We start from the raw sequence: 13,824 nt of genomic DNA, 5'->3' as shown, positions 1-13,824 counted from the left end.
TCTTAATTGTCTAACAAAATAAAAGTCTGTGCCAACAAACATTCCACCTGTGTATCAGTCTCCTCCTTCTACACCCTTACACTGCATGAAATCAGTTCTCAACTGTGGGGCACACCCTGACATTGAGATCAGGTCTGCGCGCTACACAGATGCGTTCCTCTAGGTGAACATCAAAGCGCTATTGAGAGATGCATAGAGAATCTCTGCGGTCAAAGGTGTTGAGGCTGCTCAAAGACTCTTCTAAGGGGGACTTAATGCCCAGGCTCTTAGGTGTGTAGGATAAGTGCTTGTGGAGGTCTCTGCTGGCTTTGTTGGGCACGGTGGGGTCCAGTTTTGTCTTTGTCGGATCCGAGTGGCAACTGAAGGGCCGTTTCATCAAATACTGCCAGCACTTTCAAACAGAACTCTTCCCATTTCTCTGCTGAGGCAGATTTCAATGGGAAATATACCTGTATGTCAGGTGAGAAGTACATGGAGGGTCAGTGTATATCATCTCTTTTTTGAGGAGGACAAAGAGGGAGGCCGGGAGTTGCTTGTTGAATGTGACCTAGTTCTAAGATTTTTGGCACTCTTCTTGGGTCTCTCCAGGGATTTCTGGTCACCTCATAGCTTCTTCCCTCTGACGATTTCCGTTTCTAAGGGATAGTGCTGGCCAATTTGGACGCACAACCTCCAAGAGCTAATTCGGATAGTCTCTATTTCAAACCCTTTGAAGTCATCAATTGACACAAGCCGCTAAGATTTGGGTGCAACCCACAGGTCAAAAATTGGAATCGCAAAGCGTCCATTTTTCATCCTTTCAAGTTTATACTCAATTTAACAATGCTTTGAAATGCCAAAAGGTGTGGTAGCAAGCACTAAAGAAGCAGTCATCCTGTTCAGGCTTCATGGGAACGATGTGAAACTGCTTCAAGCTCAGGTTTGAGGTGATTTACAGCACACCATCGTGAAAGTGGATGAAACATATTCACACATTCTGTATATTGTTCATGATCACCTAGAATTGCTCAAGACATTTGACCTCTTTCACCCTAGAGAATTCTGTAATGTGAGTTGGCTTTATGCGGGGAAAGATGTATTGTTATGTTATGTTTTAATTATACGCAAAAAGTCGAACATGCACTTCTAATCACAATTTTAATTACCAAATTAAAATAAAATAAGTTCAACTCAGCATAATGACTTAACCCATTGTAAAATGAAAAAAGCTTTCTTTAGTAAAGATTGCAAATCTACTAATGCAAGGTGAACTGGACTAGGATTTTGAAATATTTCTAAAAGAAACAGACCTGATCTTTATATCCCTCACATACCAATATTGATAGCGGTTTCCTGTTTGTCTCCTGTAAGAATCCAAATTTTGATGTCTGCTTTCATTAGCGTTTCTATAGTTTCAGGAACATTATCCTGCAGCTTGTCTTCAATGGCTGTTGCTCCAAGAAGCTGTAAATTCTTAAGAAGAAATTACCCTATTAGAACAATCAGTTGTTATGCCAAATTCACCATACAAAAATATTTAAGTTTGCTCTTTGTATGTGCAAATTAGCATTACGGTATCAAATCTCAAACAATGTATGAATGAACAAATTTCTTACCTCTCAGTAATGTTCTTTCTGATGGATATTCCTCCCATGGATTCCACATCTTTGATATCTATCTACCAGTGCAGCTTGAACTTCAGAAATCTTTCCGATGCCATGGGTTGCAGTGCAGCTCAGTGTTGGCTCTGACCGACACTATGTGCCCTGCACCGGATATGATGTAGGGGGCCCGTATATAGTGAGGCACACCGTGACCTTAGTTCCACCCTTTTTACTTAGCACTGTAATGCTGAGGGAGTGCAAAACCAAGGTGTACTAGCTATGCATTAAGAGTGGCAGGTAGGGAGGGCAATGAGGAATCGGTAGGAGGAACATCCATCATAAAGAACATTACAGAGTGGTAATGAGTTCTTCTGATAAATTCCTCCCTCTCACAGATTCCTCATCTTTGATGGACTTGCATAACAGTACGTATATCTGGAAGAGAAGAGTATGGACAATACCTAACCAGAAAACTCTGTAGGACAGCCCTGCCAAAACGAGCATCATGACCAGACTGAGAATCCAAGCAGTAATGTTTAGCAGACGGGTGCAAAGAAGCCCACGTGGCTGCATGTCAAATGTCCAGAACAGGACTCCACGTTGCAGAGCTGAGGTGGCAGCAGTACTCTGGTGGAATGTGTCCATAGACCCTCAGGCACATCCTGCCAGCCAAACAATAGCATTCTAAGATACAGAAGATGATCCACCGTGACAGTGTATGTTTGGCCAGAGCCCTGGCATCATGGTCACCAGCATTGCCAATGAAAAGCTGGTCACCTATCCTGGCCTCTCTCGTCTGAGAGAAGTAAAGAGAAGGGCCCGTAGCGAGTTCACTCGACAAAAACATTCCTCTACCTTGCAAGGGTGAGACAGAGGGAAAAAGGCAGGAAGATGGATCTTTTGAGACAGATGGAAATCAGAATCCACTCTCAATGTTCCCTTTTCCTTGGAAAAGACCAAGTAGGGGGGTTTAGCTGACCACACCTTGAGATCACTCGCCCGTCTAGCGGATGTGATAGCAACCAGAAAAATCACCTTAATGGTTAATAATCTTAATTAACAGGAATGGTGGGGCTCAAACAGAGCACCCATAAGAAAAGTGAACACAACATTTTAGTTTTCAGACTGGGGTGGGGATCAGATTACACAGACCCTACAGGAATTACACAACTGTGAAATCAGAGTCCTCATCCAGGATCCTCTTGAAAACCGAAATGGCAAGCAATATACCCCTTCACCGTGCCAATCTGCAGGCATGTCTGGCTAAAGAAAGCAGAAAATCTAGAACAGAGGATGAGGAACATGTGAAAGGATCCAGATCCCTATTCTGGCACCAAGCCAAAAACATATACCAACTGCTGGCATAGATGGATTTAGTGACAGGCCTCCTAGCAGAGAGGAGCAGGTCGACAAATTCCACTCCTTCTACCTCAACCTTCCAGCAGACAAGCAAAAAGCTTCAGGCTGCTGAGACTAAAATGCAGGATTTGTCCATCCGTTTAGGAGAGGAGGTCCGCTCTTTGCTGAAGGCACCAGGAAGGGTAGGAGGACATGTCCAGAAACTCTAGGCACCACGTTCTCCGGGCCCAGTCTAGAGCAATCAAGATCATCATAGATCAGAACAGGCGCAGCCTCCTCCGAACATGCCGTATGACAGGGATCGGTGGGAAACCATAGAGCAAGTTGAAGTCCCACAGAGTGACACCTAGATCCATCTGTCGTGGAGATTCCCTGGAGCAGAACCACCTGCACCTCCTGTACACAACGGAAGTGAATAGTTCCCCCTGAGGAGGAGTCCTCCCCCAATGGAGGAACACCTCCTCCAGGACTTCCTGACGCAGCTCTTGTGGGAGGCTGAAGGTTGTCTGCTCAATGCATCCGCAATCATGTTCTCCCTGCCAACCAGATGATCTGCAGTCAGAGACATGCAGTTCCCCAGAACCCAGCACCACAGTTGCATTGCTGCTCTGTACAGAGGTAAGGAGACCACACCACCTCATATGTTGAAGTAGCGCATGGCAACTATGTTGTCCGCCAGGACCTGTACAGTCTTGCCCTGAAAGGAAGGAAAGTGACCAGGGCCAGTCTGATTTTCAACCCAAGCAAACTGATGTTTTCCTGGCATTCCAAAGAAAACCACAGGGACCATCAGGCCTTGAATCCAAGCACCCCAGACTTTCAGGGCTGTGTCTTACTTGAGTCATTTGGGAGCAGGGTTGTTGAACCAAACCCCCCTTCAGCAGGTTGTCTCTCTAGGACCACAATCCCAGGTCCCTGGACAATTTCACTGAGAAATTAAGTAGATCAGAGATGTGTCCCTGGACCTGAGACCACTGACAACTGAGAAGACATTGCAGAAATCTCATGCCTAGCCGGGCCCCAGGCAGAGCAAGAATGCCTGAGGCTATAAGACCCAGAAAGTGCAGAAAAGCTGAAGTAAGATTTCTATCCTGTGAGTGGAAGGCATGTACCATCTTTGCAATGTTCGCTATTCGATCCTCAGACGGGATCCAAGAACTTAAGGGGGACAGGTTGTGCGCCCTTAAGCCTTCGGGTACCGGGAGCGCGATACAAATTATATAACATAACAAAGGCTGCACCTAGGGAACAAATGTGCTAAAACCTGGTCTGGGGAGTGGGCTTGGATAAGCCAGTTGTCCAGCATGGAAAACACATGGTTGCCTTCCATTCTGAGGCAAGTCGCCTCCACTGCCAGAAACTTGGTGAAAACCCTGTGTGCCGAAGAGAGACTGGACAGCAGGAACTTGAATTGACAGGAGCAGCATCCTATTGTGAACCTTGGGAACCTCCTCTAGCTACAGTGGTTCGGCACATTGAAGTAGGTGACATGTAGTAGATACGAGACCATCCAGTCCTACAAGGCGAGTGTGTGAAGGATCTGCACCAGACTAACCACCTTAAACCTGTCCATACATTTGTAAGTTTCTATGTGAAAATAGCTAGTTTTAAAGCTCTGAAGAGAAAAAGACAGATTTACAATCACCACTTTTCTTTTGATTGAAAAACAAGCGCTGTAAAGGTCTTTTCCTCTTCAGAGCTGCAAAATGATTTTTTTGTGGAATATTTGGGGGGTTTCACCCCCAAGAACACCATTGTTCCTCCACGCCCCCCACCACACCCACACCCTCTGCCACTGGATTTCTCTCAAATCGGGTGTTTTGCCGTGCGAACCACCATCTCTCAGAACCCTCCCTCCACATTCAAGACTCCCCCCCCCACACCCACCCAAGACTCTCCCCAAACCACAACACATCCAGACACACTTAGCCGTTCTCCTCGCCTTCCGCTTCCGGGTCCCGCAGAGCCTGTCAGCCCGTGCACGCACTCGTGTGTGGCAGGGGCATGACAGTTCGATTTAGAAATTTAGAAAGACCGCTCCGTGCGGTCACTGTGCAGTCTTTCTAAATAGATCTTATTGTGAAAAGATCTTTATAAAAATATATTTTCACCTAGTACCGTATGTACAGGTATGAGGTCCAGATCTAGAATGGGGAGCAATTCCCCATGCTGCTTCGGCACCAGAAAGTACCAGCTTTTTCCTCATTTGGAGAGGTGCACCTGTCCCATAGCGCACTTCTCCAGAAGTGCTGGACGGATGGGAGATCTTCTGGAGGGTTTTAAGAAAAAGGGAGGCAGTATCGCCGGCGAACGACTTGTAAGGCTCAGGCATCAGACGTTTTAAGATTCCATTCCTCGTCAAATAGGAAATTCACCTGGGGCATCCGAGGGCACGGATGAGGTTGACAAGTCAACTCTTGGAGCACCTCTGCCCAACCCCTGTTGAAAGGGTGCTACGGAACTTCTAGAAGGGGCCTGACCATTGCCCTCTAGATGTAAGAGTCAAAGGACAAAAACCCCTAACCCCTGCTCTTGGGAGATGTGGGTTGCGTTTGTTGGATCACCAGTTCTAGAGACTTGGCCGTCATCTTCGAGGATTGGAATTTTAGGAGGGACTCATCAGCTTTAGCCCCAAATAATTGTTTGCCCTCAAATGGCATATCAAGGAGCTTTGCTTGGACATCCTGGGAAAACCCTGAGGTCCCCAGCCAAGAGTACCTACCCAATACCGTCACTTTGGCCATAGTCCTGGCCACACAGTCTGCAGAGTCCAACCCAGACTAGAGGATTTGACGAGAAGCTTCCCTGCCATTCTTCACAATGGCCTGGAAACCTTCACGCATTTGCCCTTCTGAGAATTGCTCGCCCGGTTCCGAAATGGCCGACCAAAGGAAACTTTGCCAGGGCACAGGAGGTAGTGATGGCCATTAGGCCCAGGCGAGCAAATCAAGTCTCTTACTCTCCCTGTCCCAAGCTAAGGAGGAAAGGAAGAGGAAGTAATGCTATCCATTGCTACCTGGACCACAAGGCTTTCAGGGGAAGCATAGGTTGACTAGACCAAGGGGTTAGATGGTGCCGGCCTGTGTTTCTTTGCCAGATCATGGTTGGGACTGAGGCTTGTTTGGCCCACGGTTCCAATATCGGATCCTCCACCGCGGGGTTAAAGATTAGGAGGGTCTCCTTTTGAGGACCATTGTCCAAGATGTCCATTAGCTTGTATTACATCTTGGGAAGAGATGGAGAAGATAATTATAAAAAGGTATCCACCAACTGCACCATCAAGTGCTGGAAAGCAGCTGAGGGTTTACCCAGAGTCGGAGCATGGTGCATGTTGAACTCTTGCGAAGTGTCCAACCCACTTGCCTACTGCAGGTCAGCAGTGAGGTCTTACAAGTTACCATCTTTTCCATAAAATGCCTAAGGGAATTCCCTGATATCCATGGGACCTAAGTGTTCCATCCCAAAGAGGACAGGAGTCACCTTCCTCATCATAACTGTCCTCCATGCAGGACAGAAATGCACCCCTAAGGAGTGGGGCATACTCCCAAGGATACTCTGTGCCAGTGGTGCCATGGAGGAAGGAGTTGCAGCTGGGAGACCACGGTCAGAAGACAGAACGGTGCGGCGCAGTGACAGGTCCTCACATGTAGTAAACGTGGCCAAGCCCCAAGGCATACGGTCGCATACTTATGTGGTGTCTCTGCTGGCTCTAACAAATGCAGTTGACTCCCATCTTTGACATCAAGGCCTTTGGTCTCTTTGGCACTTGGGCCTTGAAGAAGATATCCATTATCTTCATCCGAAAGTCCTCCACACTGGAGGAAGGGGAAGTCTTCATCCGAAAGGCCTCCCCTTCCACCAGAGTGGAGGACTGGGTTGAAAAAAGGTACCTGTGGTGACTTTTCCTCAGAGCAGTCGGTAGAGCGATGACTCATTTTCATGGAAGAAGAATGGTGTTTTGAAGAACCGCCAGGTGACTGGGACCTCTTGCTGTGGCTGTGCTGCTGCTTGTTTTTAGGGCAAGAGCAGATTGGCAAAACCTGAGGACCTGGAGAGTAAGGAGGAGGGAGGAGTGGTGGACAGTATCAAAAAAGAGTCACACAAATCCAAAAGGATGAGCTCAGAAAAAAGTTTGAAGTGGTGAGAATTAGAGAGAAAGATGGAGACATACATGAGTGGAGTATTGGTGGAGTGTTTACTAAGTGGACTTCCAAGGCCATTATTCTCAGGGTACTTAGTGATACAGTCGAAGACCACCCACTCAAGGACTTTTTAATAATGGAAAAGGAGAGAAACTGGGCGATAGTTTGCTGGGACATTTCAGTCAGCAGAGGGTTTCTTCAATAGGGGTAGGGTAACACGGGTGCAGAGTAGAAATAGGCAGGCAAGAGTCCAGTGTAGAGAGAGGTTAAAGAGCTCTGGGAGGTAAGGGCAAGTGACTGGCACTAAATGTTTGACCATTCAGGGAGCAAAAGGGTCCACAGGAGCGCAAGATGGGTTAGCACTGCTTCAATGGGAGAGGTAGGGGAGCAGTAGTCAAGCGCAGAAGAAGTCGGGGAGAGGTGGACAGAAGGAGAGTTGGGAGGAAAAGAGGAGGGATGTGAGTGTTATGACTTCGAGATTTTAGAGGAAAAGTAGTGAGCAAAGTCCTTAGCAGAATGGGAGTAGGCAATCAATATTGGCTTTGGAGGTGTAAGCAAAGATCGGAGGATAGATGAAAGTTGGGCATCCTATATCTCAATGGTTTACTGATACCTACGGAGGTAGGGGCATGGTAATTTCTATATAGGTACTGAGGGGAATGATTAAGAGGGTTATAAGACAGTTGAGGACCCAGATAAATTAAAGGATGAGGATCTCCTTCCCGCACAAGGAAAAGAGCTTCACCCTCAAACATATCAAAGCCCATAATTCCCCCAAACTTATCAAATTGAAGCTGGGAAAGCCCTAGGATTAGGACCTAAAGAGAAGCAACAAAGGGCTCCTTAACTGATGGTTCAAGGGTGCACAATAAAACAAACTGCGTTAGACTGGCACAGAGTAGTCTGCCCAAATGCAGGGAGGAGGAGGGCTTATTGAAACCAATGGCAACAGAAACACTTACACTGTACACTGTATATATTGTATATATAGAACATCTTTTTAGGATTATGTACCCCAGCTACTGTTGACTCAAAAGTCCCTGGATTTACTAATTTCTTTTGCTAAAGTCAGAACTTGCCTGACTTAATCTATCTGTAAATACAGTATCTATTGTGTTGTGACCTTGTAACTCTATAATTGTAAATCTGTTTATCAACTGTATTCCATTATGTAACCACTATGTATTTAAATACAAGCGCACAGTTACCCCTGGATTAGGTGCACCCTATAAGTGATAAACTAAACAGGGGTAATGAGTACAAATGGGATTTTCTCTTCTGGAAGACTAATCCAGAGCGTGGAATCCTCATCAGTTCCAGAAGAGGACAACAAAGAAGGGCATTGTGGAGGATCAAATTCAAACAAAAGGATGAACAGAAAAGGAAGAAGCAGCACAATATGACCGTGCCAACTCATAAGGTGTTTCCTTCCCCTCAGCACCAAACATGGTCACATTGTAAGGGAAGCCCTATTGAGTAAGCAGTTGATCAGAATCGGTCCAGAAAAGCTTACCACAGAATGGGTAAAGATACATACCAGTCACCAAGTAGAGAATATGACTTTCAGACAGTCTGAGAAAAGAGGATAACCCTAACAGGTTCATTGATATGGCAACCAAGGTTGAGGATTTGGTAACCAAAAGTAGATTGAATAACAAACATCACTTCGGAATGAAAGAATATGAGGAAAAAGAATATGGTTCTCTATAGGGTCATGGTTGAATAGAGTTTTCCCAGGTTGGAATGAATGGGGATTTGACAGAAGTCCACAAGGCACAACACATTGCACTAAGAAACATGGAGGGTGATAGGAGAGTCGGGCCCTTTGTATACTGTGATGAATCTGATGATGTCATCACTCCTTTCCCTGAAATAGCCTCTCCTCATGTGGCCAGGGGATGGCAGCCGCTACCAGATTCTGACCCTGGGGGTGGCTATTTCAGGGAGGATCACATGGGGGGAGGCAGCCCTCGGGCGGGATGACATAACATCAGGTGAGGCACAATATCCCCCTTTCCCTTTTAGGGATATTCCCTCCATTCCCTCATGCCCTAATGGCACACTGCTATCACCCCCTTCAACAACTTGACAACTGTACTGACAGTATTTCCTCAATATCAGAAAATCAATAAAGGAACAGGAATTGAGACGAGGAAGAGGCAAGGAGCAATGATGATTACTCCTAACATGAACCAACATTAGAAGTCGGGCAGCTGGAAGACAGTGATTTGCACGACTTTGTTTAAAATCAGGTCAGGAAATGAGGCATGGAGTTAGTCTTCTTACCAGCTGTGGTAGGAACAGCCTAGGAGAGATACCGGGAGTACAGTGACTGGTGGCGCAGGAGATTCTCTGCTTCCGACATGGATCGGAGCAACCTGAAGAAGCAGGCGGGATATGGCTCATTTGTGGTGGGTTGTCAGACAATACAAAACTATAGGAAATAAATTCTGGCAAAAATAAAAGACATCACGGGTCTTAAGCCTCCTCTAAGTAGATAAGGTGTTAGGAGATGTACCGGATGATGTAGGATATCCCATGTCAGGGCCCAAGGCGGAACTAATCTCCCATTTCCTAATGGCAGTGAGAGTTAACTCAAGCTTGATTCTGGAAAACTCAAGGAGGGCCCCAAAATCTCTTATTGGTGGGTGAAGATATGGGAGATTACAACAATGGAAAGAATCTCGGCACAAATGTCCATTGCCATGTCTAAATACATTTGTACATGGGCACACTTCTTCAACTATGCACAAGATAGAGAACCCATGCTACACAAGCCACAACTTTTTTTTAAAAACCTGTCCTTGGAATAAGGCTAACACTGAGGGAAATTATGGGAACACTAAGTTCTGCTGACAGCTGTGGTATACATGCACTGAGCTTTGGTTGATTGCGATCCAATGTGACTTACTCGTGATAAAAATATAGTTGGCTCATCCCCCTTTTTTTCCTTTTCCTTCTGCCTAGGAGGGAGTGAAGGGGGAATTTTTAGTGTAAAAATGAAATTTCGACTGATTCGCAACTTGCAGTGGTTGATTGTTTTATTGTGCTTGTTTATTTTTGTCGAAAGACCAACAAAAATAAAGCTTGTAAAAATAAAACCACAAAAATGTAAAATCCATGCTCAAACTCTACTGAACTAAAATGGCAGTCAAGTACCCCTTCACAATGCCAATCTGCAGGCCCTTCTGGGCGAATGAATGCATCACATCCAGTACACAAGAAGAAGAGTCTGACTTCTAACCCGACATCAAAACGAGGATTAACGCCACCTGCAGACATAAATGGACAACGTGGCTGGCCTCAGAGCGGAGAGGAGTACATCCACGACGTTAATCGACAAGCCCCACTCCTTATGTGTCAGCCTTTGATCAGCCAACCATGACGGTTCAGAGGAAGGACCGGGCACCCGAAATGGGAGAGCAGGTCCACCCTTGCTGGAAGGTGCCTGGGAGTGCAGATGCACATGCCCAGAAGCTCTGGGTTCCAATGTCCTCTTTGATCATAATTAACGTGGACCTGAACAGCCAAAGCTGCTGAGAACTCATGGAATGACAAGAATCGGCAGGAATGCAGATGAGATGAGATTAAAGTTTCATTTGTCAACCAATGCGTCCCCCAGAGCTCCGTAAGAACACAATTCCCTGGAGCAGAACAACTTGCACTGCCTAATCACAGTGGAAGCAAATAGGTTCTCCTCCAGAACTTACTTTCAGAGTGCCCATTCGTGAGAGGCCGAAGTCTGACTGCTCAGAGCATCTGCAATGCCATTCTCAGCCCTGGCAAGATGGTCCGCCATCAGATAAATTGTTCTGCAGAGCCCAGAACCCAAGTTGGCAACTACCCCGCAAAACTCAGTTTGTTGTGTTAGTCCATGGCATCAGTGTGGTAACAAACATTTGCCTCGTACAGACCCAAAGAAGGCAACCACGGCCAGCTTAATAGCCTACAGCTCCAGACACTGAACTTCCCCCACTCAACATCAGATCCAATAGGTGAGCTCTCTAGCTCTTCAGTGAGATGTCTGGGAATAGAGTCAGCTGGGCCCAAGGATGCCTAAGCAATGCGTCTCATCAAGTTGTCTCACAGGGCTTGTCACAGAAGATCTCGAGACACCCTCTCTAAGAATCTCAATGTTGCCCTGAGCCGAGTCCGCTGACACTGACGTGAGCTCATGCATAACTGGGCCTCCTGCACTACCAGGATGCAGGAGGCCATGATGCCCAGTAGACACAGAAAGGCAGAGTCAGGAACAGCCTATCGGACTAAAAGAGACAAACCTTTTGGAGAATGTTTGCGACCTGATCATCGGGAGAAACAGCCCTGCCCAGTCAGGTATCCAAGACCACCCTGATGAAATTGAGGTATTGGGACAGCAAAACACAGGACATCTTGAAATTCAGGGAGAAGCCCAAACCTTGAACAAGATGCATGTACGACAAAGATGTGCTCACACCTCATCTGGAGAGTGATCAACAGATGAGCCAATCGTCCAGGTGGGGGAAGACATGCATGTGCTCCCTCCTGAGGTGAGCTACTACCACTGCCAGCAGCTTGGTGAAGACTCTGGCTGCCAAAGAAACGCCAAACTGACACTTTGCCGCCTGGGCCCTGTGGAGAACAATGAGCTGGCAAAACCACCTCTTTAAGCTCCATGATCTCTGACCTGATATTGGGGATGCACAGGCTGCTTGGTGGAGGATACCTGTCTCGTACCATGGTGGGCGTAGGGGGCAAAGGGTTGAAAACCTCAATCCTTCAGGCCTGAGCTGGAGGGCTGCTAACAATTACAATTTCTGAAGGTACTCATCTGCCTTAGCCCCAAAGAGGTTATGGACATCAAAGGGCATATCTAGAACATTTAACTGGACATATGAAGTACATTGCGAGGTTTTCATCCATGAGTGCCTCCTCAGGACCGACATCATGCCCATTGCATGCGCCACACAGTCGGCCGAGTCAAGGTCAGACTTCAGAATCTGGCGTGCAGCTTCCTTGCAATGTTTTACCAAGTCATTACAGACCTCCATATTTTCAGTTGAGAGAATCTGTGACTCCCCAGAGAGAAGCCTCCAAGAATCAAATGAGTATTTGGCCAAAGAGAAAAATGCATTTATATAGTCTGGGTAAAGCAAATACCTTGTGCGCCCATGCATCTAATCTTTTGTTCTTCCTGCCGGGAGGCAGCAAGGGGAAGGAAGTGGTCTTGAGATTGGCTTTCACGGGCTGCACCGCCAAATTCTCCAGAGATGTATGGGTGGAGATACAAATCCTGAACCGAGGGTGCGGAGTTATTCTTTTTTGCAAGGTCCTGACCCACTGTGGGGATCGACGCTGACTTCCACCAGGCCATCAAAACTGGCGCCTCCACAGCCAAGTTGAAAGGCAGCCAGGATTTCCTCCCAGGACCGTCGTCCAGGATGTTGCTTAGTTGAAAGTCAGCCTTAGGTGTGATGAGTGCCAACAACTCCAGCTTTTCCACCAACTTCGCCATTGCCCCCTGAAAAAAAGCATGGCGTCACCTCAGTCGGTGTCCGAAGGATATTCAGTGCCAGGGAGGTTTCCAAGCCACTAACTTCTTGCAGTTCTGCAGCCAGATGCAGCAAGTCCTCCCTTTTGCCATATAACTCTTCAGGGAAGTCACCCATCCTCTGAGCAATGGGGCTCCATCCCAAACGGAATAGAATCACCATCCTCATCAAAGATATACATCTTTGACAAGAACTTGCCCACTGGAAGTGGGCAATACTCCTGGGGTGCACCAGCGTCAAGCCCCATCAACGGCACCAGGACGAGGGAGTCAGTTAATGTTGAAGGACATTCATACTGCGCGCAATCAGCACCAGAGTGGTCTCCTGGTGCTCTGGCAGATCTGAAACGTAAGAGGGTGGGATGGGTTAGTAGGGTATAGTGGGAAAAGGTAGAGCGAGAGTTGTGATGTCCTGTTGACCGCTTCAGTTCGGTTAACACTGTTTGCTGAGCATGGGTGTGATTTTCGGACTGGTAGACTCCCATGTGCTGCTGTGCGTGACTATATGTGTGGTTTGTGTTGTTGCGTGTAGTGAAGTGTGTGCAGATTGCTGTGCAGGGATGTGGTTGTGTTTTAGTGTTTGAGAGGTGTATGCAGAAAATTGAGGTTTTTAGCAGGTGTGGTTAATGGGCTTTTCTAATTTTGATGCTTGGGACATTAGAATTAGGTGCCTCTGCCCATGTTATGTACTTGGGCTTTCCATGACGTGTCACTCGCCAGGTTCTGTGCATATTGGTGGCATTTCTCTGTAACTGTCTAGTGGTCTGTGGGCCAGAGGTTGGTGAGGGCTGCCCCCCTCCCACTACTAGGTTGAGATCAGTATGATTGAGGTGTTCACTCTTAAGTCGTTAAGGGGTTCCCTGCCTTCACCTCCCAGAGCTTCCAGGTTGGGAGCCCCTCTCTTCGAACTTTATGCTTTCCCTGGCCTCCTGGGTGCTAGTTATCTGTTATTGCTCCCTTGTCTGCAGCCGAGATGCCCGACCCTATGGTGGTGCTTAATGTAGGGGGAAAGACTTTGCCGTGTTGAGGCACATTCTATTGTCAGTCATGTCTGTTTTCTAGTTATTTCCATCTGGTGCTGAGATTAAGAGCCAAGTTTTAAGTAATTTTCAGAATTTTTGGTGGTCCTTCTTATTGTGTATTTCTTTCGTGGGGATGCTACAAGTTTTTGCTGTCCGGTTGGAGAAGGAGGCTCATTCATATTTTATTC

General features: G+C 46.9%; 1 protein-coding gene across 4 annotated transcripts in view; it reads right to left on the bottom strand.

Moving 5' to 3' along the window:
• Window positions 1-13,824, bottom strand: part of ATP8A1 (ATPase phospholipid transporting 8A1) — a 1,730,029-nt gene that overhangs the window by 597,208 nt on the left and 1,118,997 nt on the right. For all 4 annotated transcript variants that reach the window (XM_069631739.1, XM_069631741.1, XM_069631738.1 and 1 more), the window contains one exon: window positions 1,314-1,452. In XM_069631739.1, the coding sequence (XP_069487840.1) occupies window positions 1,314-1,452 (139 nt within the window). The remainder of the gene's footprint in view (window positions 1-1,313; window positions 1,453-13,824) is intronic.

The sequence above is a fragment of the Ambystoma mexicanum genome, chromosome 6q (assembly GCF_040938575.1).
Source record: "Ambystoma mexicanum isolate Mex_15411 chromosome 6q, UKY_AmexF1_1, whole genome shotgun sequence".
Taxonomy (NCBI): domain Eukaryota; kingdom Metazoa; phylum Chordata; class Amphibia; order Caudata; family Ambystomatidae; genus Ambystoma; species Ambystoma mexicanum.
Note: the sequence above shows the minus strand (reverse complement) of the source record. Positions and strands in the feature narration are given on the sequence as shown.